Here is a 10,032-nt window from a genome sequence, read left to right as displayed (position 1 = left end):
CATTAACCAATTAATTCCACTTGGTCCAAAATTTCATCATTAACGTAACTAAGAGAATAGGTTACTACCATAGCCTGCTGCAATGGTTTAAACTGGAGAAAAACTAAATGCACAAACATGTCACCAAGAAAGTGACAGATCAAAAAACTAAAAAGTCATTAACAAAACCCTATCAATTATATGCAAAAATTCAATGAGATCAGAATCAACTATCAGATAAAAATAACTGTTATCTGTCTGCACCTCTAAGATAATTTTAAAATGTCATACTGAACTCTTGCCTGTCAATAAGATGCAAATCCTAAACAAAATAAATATGAATATTTTCTGATTTCTTAATGCAAACTAAAAAAATGATACAAAAATGCTATTAAAGAGAACCTTACCCAATCATTCTGAATGAACAATATTTTCAAATACGGAGTGGCCATGGATGTGAACGGAGCAATAATTAATTGGCTTTCCAAGAATGAGCAAGATTTCGCAAGTTGATATGAACCCAGCATTCATAGCCTGGTTTACAATGAGTGAAATAAGACAACTGAAGGAGTTCCTGTTCTATTCTGCCATTATGTTTGCCTAGGCAGTGAAAAAAAAATATGTACAAGGACTTCGTTTTCATATGAAAATTCAAAATGAGAATAGCCCCTGAAATGCCTAGCCAAACAGTACAATTGCCATTACAAAATAAAGAAAGTAGCAGGTTAAAAGTTTATTACAAATGATGGCTTATCATTCCTAGGACCTGCAACAGAACGATATACATAAAGTTTCTCCACAAGATAGTCATTTTCTCCTTCATTCTCTCTAATAATTTCAACATTGAGGGAAGGTATTTTCTTTGCAAGCTCTGTGCAGCCATGCTCAGTGACTCTACAATCAGACATCCATAAAAATCTCATAGATTCATAGTGATGCAAACCCGATAAAAGTGCAGTATCTCCAAATGGACTGTCCCTAATCTCAAGTTTTCGAAGATTTTTGCATCCATCAAGCACATACTTCATACTTAAGTCACTCTGACCAGCGAATGCCACTGACAAGGTCTCTAATGATTTTCCAAATGTCCCAAAGTATTCAAATGCTTTGTCAGTAAGTAGACCAGATACTGCCAACCTTGTCAAGTTTTTGCAGTTTCTAACAATTTCACCAAAGCCTTCATCCATGGGTTCACCAGTTATATAGTCAGGTTTGCACCGACCCATGATACAAAGACGAAAGACGACTAAATTTTGACAATTATTTGACATGGTCACCACAGCAGCATTGGTCATTTGTTGACAAAAGTAGAGGATAGATTCAAGATTTGGACAGCCCTCTGAAATAGCAACAAGACCTTTGTCAGATACACTACTTATACCATTCTCTTGTACATCCACTGGAAACACACGGAGATCCCTCAAGTCCTGGCATGTTTCAGCAGCTGCATGTAGTCCGCTGTCTTCAACTGTATCCATAACCTGATGACAAACGTGTATCATTTATTTGACTTAGATTTTCGAACATCATGTTGAGAAAACATAGAACTATAAACTCCGCTCTTACAAAGGAAACCATTTGCTATAAAGTGAATGAGCCGAAAAATGCATTGTTCAGAACTAATTCAAGACCAACTTCCAAACAGGGTCCAGAGAGAAAAATAAAAGTGACAAAAAAGATATGGTTGTTTCTAGTTCTTTATTCCTGTCAGGGTCACATGCACCCCTTCAGCATGGTTCTAGAAGAAATGGAATAAGCTATTAAAGGAAGGCAGACTCCACGGGACATAGGATATACGTACAGTACAGGAATGGGGATATCATTCAACATAGGATACAGGAGAATAAAGATGGGTACAATTAAAATGCAGTGTATTATCCGGTCACCAGAAGACACAAATAGAGGTACAGGAACACTGTACCAGGCCCTGAATCCAAGTTTAGTGTTAGTTGAAGGAAAACTTACTGGTTTGAAATGCAACAAAATTTGATCTGAGATGTATTGGTCATTTATCTTACTATATCTTAAGTTGTTTGCGAATTTCTATTTCAGTTTTCCTTACTACAAATGAACTTGGGATTCCCCACTGACATTTTTATTGTGATCATAATGCTTATTGAGAGTGGAGTGGGGAAGATAACAAACCCAAAGACGCTGCAATTTATGGCAATGGTGGATAACTTCTTCAAACTCTCTGCTTCCAATGGTAGCAAAGCTGAAATTCAAGAAAGTCAAATTGCAGCAGACTGGATAGATGGCAGGAAGGTACTCTGGTACAATTTCACGAAACCCTGACAAACACTGAAGCAATTTGCAATTGGCAAATACAGCACGGAGATTTTCTCCTTGTTCTTGTAAAAACATAGGCCCAAAAGAACCTGTACCAAGATTAGTAAGCTGAGGTGCTCTCAAAAGAAGTCGTTGCAGCTGTACTATAGAGACAAATCTATTCAGTCCTAATTTTTTGAGTGAAGGACTTCGTGCAACCAGCCTTTCCAGTTCGTCAAAGTTTATTGGGCACTCCAAACAATCAAAATTAAGTGATACCAAAGAAGTTGTTGTCTCAGGAAAACAGCCAATCCAATCAACGCTGCTGTTACTTACTTCGGCGTCATTTAATGTGAATTCTGTCAAATATCTGCAGAAACAGATTTCTTTGTTAGAATTTCTTTGCATGATTCCACCAAAATACTGATTTTTCAAATCAATATACAACATAGACGCCAAAAGTGAGTAGGGTTAACAACTTGAAATAATAGATTAATTTATGCAACTCTGGGAACAAAATCATTTTAGGTAAGTATGGAGTGCATTAAGCCAACCACTTACAGCACCTCAAACGCCAAATGTCCAATGCTTTACCCAAACTTTTCCATGCAAACATGAATGGATTGGAGAATCACTTTCTTACTATTCATGACTGCAAAGTTTTGTATCGGCTAGCTGAGGGACTGGTAGTTCAGAAGGTGTAGCTAGTCAGATAACCGAAAATATTAATGTAGTGGATAGGCTCTAATACAAAACCCACTAGAACACATAGGATCATTACATCTTTACTGAAGAAAAATCTAAACTATACAGCATGCTTGTTTGCCTGCAACTGCATATTAGTTTACAGTTACAGGCATATGTGTCGTAGACCAAAACAGTTTGTCAGAGTTTAATCTCAAGATATTAACTAGGGTTGATGATCAAAATGTAAAGAAATGGAATGTTTCTTTGGTTTCAGCCATTCTTGGAGACGTGCATATTAGACCTTCATCCTATCCAGACCAATGGATCATGTTATCCCAGGATCATGAGTATGACGACTAACATGTTTGAGGCACAAGAATCATTAACGCGCTTAAAAGAGCAGTGCTCTGCAAGATGAATAGTCAATGTGCTCTTACGTGTTATCACCAGATCTGAGAGATGGACTTGGAAGAGGGATTGTCCAAGTGAGTTGTAAGTATTTGGTACACAAATACCTACTCCAATAAACTCTAAATAGGGTTATTCGGAAAAGACATGTGCCCTAAAGAATTATAAATGCTTAGGAAGCTAGGACGGAAAATCCAGCACGGTGTTCCACAGTGAAACATTGATGATACTAATGTTTCCTTTACAATTGCATATCAAGGGACTAAACTCTATTATATGCCCCCAAGTGAGGTCATATACAGCGCCATGTGTGTATCTGATTAAAAGCATGAAAATATGCATTCTCAGATCCATATCTTAGGGCTCTAAGTGAAATCAAAAGTACACTTCTCTGAAGTGTGAAACCCTACTAGGCATCGGATTCTGATACTTCTCTCGAGTGTGAAACCCTTATAGGCGCTTGGTTTGCGGTTTCACTCATTACTTCAGCCTTACTTTCTTAACAAGATCTATAAAACTAATATGTCAAGCTGCTTTTGAATTAGCATAAAATCAAGGAAAAGGGTGAAATAAGAATTGTACCTGCACTTGCTCGCAATCATGGCAAGGCCAGTGGTGCTGAAGCCATCACAACAAACTAAGATTAGCTGTTTAAAATTAGTAAAAGAATCTCCGATGGCTGAAAGATCCTCGTCCGTGACAGTCATGCGCTTTAGGTAGAGTTTCTCAAGCCTACGATATACAGGTGCCATTGCCGGGATCCAAGGATAAAGATTAGCCCCCCAATCAGGAGGAACAAGGCTGAAATCTGCAAACCTTGGCTTTCCTTTGAGAATCACGGACTTTATCCTGGGGAACCTTCTCACCACGATCTCTGGCGAAACAGCATAACAGTTCCCTATGAACACTTCATCCCTCGTACATGACTCCATTTTGTACCAAGCCTTACAAACGATTGACACCGCATTCCTGTCTCTATGAGATTTTACAAAGTCTAAAACATGTTCCAAAACCTCGTAAGGGAAGGAAGGCTGGGCTTTCATTTTATTCCTCTGACAATCACCTGAACTGCCGCTCCCGGAGTTTTCCTCATCCTCCTCAATAACTTCACACTCCTCATTACCCATTTGTGCCTCTGAATCACACACTCAAGGGCTCTCACTACCTCATACCACCATCATGCTTTCTATACAGTAGAGATGCTTAGGGACCCATGGGATCCATTCTGAGGAACCCAACTCTTCGAAAAAAGAGAAGGAGCGGGTACCCAATTGAGAGAATATCCCAAAGAACTTACACTGAACTGAAATGGGCACAGGGTTAAAGGGTGTGGATGGCTGAAAACTTATTGATTTGGGTGCAATAGAAAGCCTGGATAAAAATGGTGGGCGCTTAGGAGACAGGAGACATGAAAAACATGGTGGGCAGTTCAGCAGACAGATGGGGAGCCGCTTCAACCCACACTCATGATTTGCAGTGCTATAAAAAAAAGGAAAGACGAAGAAGACCTTTGATATGAGATCTACAACTTACGTGGGCATTCCACCATCCATGACTTACCAAATATGGGGATAATATGCTTATTGTCAAAATGAAGGAATAAATAGAATCGATGGGACAATGAGGACCTCAAATTCCTCCTCCTTCCCTTCTGCTGCAACGTTTATGGATATCGACACACACGAGATGCAATGATATGGTTTGGGCAAATGTAACTTGAGGGCGTGTGAATAAGGAAATGGGTTAAATCAGCCCGGTGGATGGATAATCCTACTGTTAGCCGAGGGCCAAAAATATCCTCTTTTCAAAGGCCTTTTCTGTTCCAGTGCAGTGTCATGATTGGTCAAACATAAACATCGAATATTTATGAAACGCCCGACTCTGACCAGATACTGACGTGTAACCTCACTTACACAGGGAAAATGCTACCGTACGACCCCAAATTCACGAAATCTCATAAATTACAGCACATTGTTTAAAAAATTAAGACTGTTAGCCTCAGAACAACTTTCCCAGAAAAAAATAACGGAAGGAATCATACTGTATTTTCCAAGTACTCCATTAAACAACCTTCAAAATCGCAGCAATTTATCTTTGTACAAAGTACTTTTTTCATCCATAATCCCATTTGGTTGGATGCACAGTTTATGATTTGACGGCAGTTGAGAACATTTTTAACTTTTAGACAAGCATATGAAAGGTACAGCAGATTAATACACTGTATTTTGTTTGTGAAGATATCAGAATTATTTAGGGATACAGCTAATATCATCTACAAAAGTTTCTTTCAGTGTAAGAAATGATGTACGGCTGTTATTAATATATATATAATCATGGAGTTTATAATGATAAAATGAGTGTTAGGTACTCAATGAATTTTCTATTGATTGGTAAACTCCCTTTCTTTGATTGGCAGTACGATCTCCTGCTTTTTACTTTATTCACCGGTTTAATCAGCACTTGAAGTTCGTGACAGATTTATCTTTAGGTGGACTAATAATTGGGAGGCCACTCTTTTGGAAGGATATATGATTTAATTAATTGCATGTTGGCTATATTACGTTGCATTTTCTCATTGATATTGCCATCAGAGTGGATCAACAAACTCGGTGGGGCATTTAGATGGTGAGATGCTTGATAAAATAAAAGAGAGTATAACGGAGATTTTATTGAAAAAAAAAATGGACAAAATATGAGAGAGAATAAGTGGGTGCAAATAATTTAAAGTTTTTGTGGTGAACTTTTTGTTTTTTTTTGAAAGAGAGGTCATAAGTTTAAAATTTATAGAATTTTTTGTAATATTATTGTTAGTATATGTAGACTCAAATACAATTGTTTGAGATCTTTGGAGAATTTGTAGAAATTTTGATGTAGAATTATGGAACTTGAAAATTAAGAGAATTATATTCCAAAAGAATTAATAAGTCAACTTGAAAAAAGAGGTATGTAGAGAGAATCCAAAATTGTTTAATTAAAAGAATGGGATTCCATATGATAATTTATAAATTAAAAAAGGTAATGTTATGTAAGTTACATTGATGATGGCGGCAATATTAAGATATCGAAAAAGACACAAAATTTGAAGATCTCTCATTCATTAAAAAAAAAATGATGATCAAGGAAGTGTTAACTAGAAAGAAGAATATGTGGGTAAAATATGACAAGTGGATGAGTGAATGGAACATTAATATGCAAGTCTTTAAACATTATAAATGAGGACAAAGTGAATCGATTGAAAGTGTTAATTTCTTATAACCTAACTACAAATTAATTAGTCAAAAAAAGACAATAAAGAAGATATACCACAAAACCCTAATAGAGGGGAAAACATACAAATTTTTATTCATCCCAACATCAAACTTTCTCTTCAAACTACAATACAAGTTTGCTACAACAATCTTACTTATATAGAACTCGTCTGCTTTACTTATCTTGCAAGAAAATAATGTCACTTTCTTTGGTTTTAAATCATATCTAAAATCATTCTTGATTTACTTAACCTAGCAAACCTATAAAATATTATTTTTAAAGAATAAAAACAAAGTAGATGCTAAATATTCAACTCGAGTTGCTTTGAAAAAAGACTACTTTATCTTTCTTTTTAACAAAAAATTGACACTCCCTCTTAGTGATGAAGGTGTTATGCAAAACACCCAACTTATCCTCGAAGAATACAAACTTATTATTCACTAAGACTTTATCAGGATGTTACTATTGGATTTTCACAATCTCCTTCTCCACGCAATCTATGGTGAAGAAAATGTGCAACCGCACCTTTATTCACCTTCAAGAGCAATAACTCATTCAATAGATTACAAGATTCTCATATTTCAGCCTCACAATATCATCTCTCTCTATCCAAACACTCACTCTGAACTTGGGCAAATAACTTGTGCTAAAAACTATCTTTAGAAGAATCTAAAAATTTATAGGAGACAGTATAGAAATTTATATCTATAAGAATAATTTACTCTACTTCTCTTGCTAAAATTGTATTTCTTCTTCTTCCCCAATTTTTCTTGGAAATCTCTTCCTCCCAGTGTACTCTTGGAAAATTTATTTCATGTCAATATCTCAAGGAAATCTCTTCCTCTTAATATATCAAGGAAATATTTCCTCTTGATGTTTAGGGAACTCTCTTCCTCCCAATTTGGTTCTCCACTATCAATATACCACACATTGTTGCAACTGGACTTGAGAGGCAAGCAATGAATGAAAATTCATTCATAAACCATGTTAAAAACTCGTTCACTTTTGTAGTAATTGCAACTTAATTCTTTTGCTTGCCCTTTCTTTTCTTACCTAGGCATTGGTCGACATAATGACCTAATGATGACAACAAAAACACTTCAATTTACTCAGATCTTCTTTCTCCCACTCTTGGAAGAAGACTCTTCACTTAGCCCTTTCTTGGCCTTCTACTTTCATTTTCTTACAAAAGCAACATTATCTTCATCTTCAATCTTATGTGTATGATTTTCTTTTTTAGCACCTTTACATATCTCCTCTTGGACAAAATCATCCCAAAGCCTTAGCTGGCTAGGTAGGCAATCTTAGCCAACAACACACTTGAAAAATACATCCCAATCTTTCAAAAACCAATTCAAGGATATATAAGCAATTCATCTTCAATAATCATCTCACCAATAGTTGTTAACCCACCCCTGATCCGAGTCAACCTAGAAAAGTAAGATGTCAACCTAGATGTTTCCCTCAAACATCTTGGTATTATGCAATTTATTATTGAGCATCATCTTACAACTTTGATAATCGCTTTGATGTAGTTTTGTGAGTGTATGCCAAATTTCTTAGTAGTAGTTTTCCTTGACATATGAGGAATTAAGTGATCTCTTATCCTATCAAGGATAATCATTTGTGTCGTGGCCTCCTTGATTTCATGTGTGTCTATGACGATGGGATTGTACACTGGAGGAGTCACTGCTATACTAACATAGGCCCACAACATGTTCTTCTTGAGAACTAGTATAATCTAAACTTTCCATTACCAACAATTTGAAGCACCCTCAAGGCCATCCTCATGTTGAAACACTAGCTATAGCTATAGAATGGAATCCTCAAAGAAATTTTATTTTTCTTGAAATTTGTCTCACAAAACTTAGCTTTTTATTAATAGTTTAGAGCTTTGACACCATGTTAATTTCTTATAACCTAGATATTGATTAATTATACAATAAATTCATGAAATAAAAGACCTCTAGCTAATTTATAAAAAATTACTACCGTAGTTAATTAACAACAAATAATATTATAAGTAAATATTTACAAAAGTCAATAACAAAAAGACAATGACAAAGATATATCTACTCCTTGCTATCACATCTCTTCCCTTTTATTTATCCTCTCTCCACCTCATCATGTCTTTACCCTCTCTCTCTCTCTCTCACACACACACACACACTCTCTCTCTCTCTCTCTCTCTCTCTCTCTCTCTCTCTCTCTCTCTCACACACACACACACACACACACACACACATCCCATCCTTAAGGGTGTCTCAAGGAAAAGGGGCCTCAAGGTCTTGGGGAAAGTGCAAAAGATTTAGGAAATAATGAAAATACTAGAAGATATGATAAAAAGGTTATAAAATAAAACCGAAAGGGTCATGCATAGAAATGAGGTGTGTGTGTGTGTGTGTGTGTGTGTGTGTGTGTGTGTGTGTGTGAGAGAGAGAGAGAGAGAGCAACCACACTAGAAGATATGATAAAAAGGTTATAAAATAAAACCTAAAGGGTCATGCATAGAAATGAGAGATGTGTGTGTGTGTGTGTGTGTGTGTGTGTGTGTGTGTGTGTGAGAGAGAGAGAGAGAGAGAGAGAGAGAGAGAGAGAGAGAAACCACACTAAGGAGGGTTAAAAGGTTTTAAAAGGAAGTGCTTCCATTTTAAGACAGTACTGACTTTAGGAACATCGAAGCACTAAAAACTATCTCACCCTCCACCGACCCCAATATCATGGTCGGACATAATCAATGACCTTGAAATATTTTGATATTATGTCCATCAACTTATCACTCTGAACTAGATTTTTCCAAAGCTTGGTTACCAATCCTTCTTCTTTGGGGTTCCACATAAGTTCATATTTTTCCTTCATTATCTTTGCAAAATGACATGATTGCTCTCTCAAATGAGATTCATATAAAATTCCATATAGAGTTACTCCATTGAATTCTTTGGTTTTGCAAAAATGGTCTATCAAAGTTAGTATCTTATTTTTAAAATCTTTCAAATTGTTGGGACTTCAATAATAAGGAAACACAATAAACATGGAATCAAGTCATTTGATTAGAGGGAATATTTCTCTAATGTGTGAGGAGATAGCATAGACCATTGCCTCACAGAAGCACTTAATAATCTTGGGAAAGACTTCATTTGTAACAATTAATAGTCACTTCTTTGAGTTATTTCCTAGTTCCTTGGAGTCGTCCCTAGCAAAGTAGTGGATTGGTATCTCAACACCATGTACATTGGCACATAACTCTCTATATGCATTGATTTGTAAAAAAATTATTAGGATTTTTCAAATTTGCGAGTCTCGTCCAATTAGAAAATCTTGCATCATCACAAAATGTTGGCAGATACCGATAGAGATTATCAAGTGTCATGCATGTCAATGTACACAACTTAGCATATGTTGCAATATGCATAGCTCTTTGTTGGGCCTTGTTCATTATAC

General features: G+C 36.2%; 1 protein-coding gene across 1 annotated transcript; it reads right to left on the bottom strand.

Moving 5' to 3' along the window:
- Positions 1 to 430: 430 nt before the first annotated feature.
- On the bottom strand, positions 431 to 5,564 carry LOC149575115 (transport inhibitor response 1-like protein). The gene is made up of 3 exons (XM_089814973.1): positions 3,925 to 5,564; positions 2,125 to 2,617; positions 431 to 1,460 (listed from the first exon to the last, which is right to left on the bottom strand). The coding sequence occupies exons 1-3, from the start codon at positions 4,467 to 4,469 to the stop codon at positions 705 to 707; spliced, it is 1,794 nt and encodes a 597-aa protein (XP_089671099.1). The 5' UTR covers positions 4,470 to 5,564; the 3' UTR covers positions 431 to 704.
- Between the last annotated feature and the right edge of the window lie 4,468 nt (positions 5,565 to 10,032).

The sequence above is a fragment of the Cupressus sempervirens genome, chromosome 2 (assembly GCF_028749045.1).
Source record: "Cupressus sempervirens isolate cs-2001-9-10 chromosome 2, ASM2874904v1, whole genome shotgun sequence".
NCBI lineage: Eukaryota > Viridiplantae > Streptophyta > Pinopsida > Cupressales > Cupressaceae > Cupressus > Cupressus sempervirens.
The sequence above is the reverse complement of the archived record's forward strand: the minus strand, read 5'-3'. Positions and strand labels throughout refer to the sequence as shown.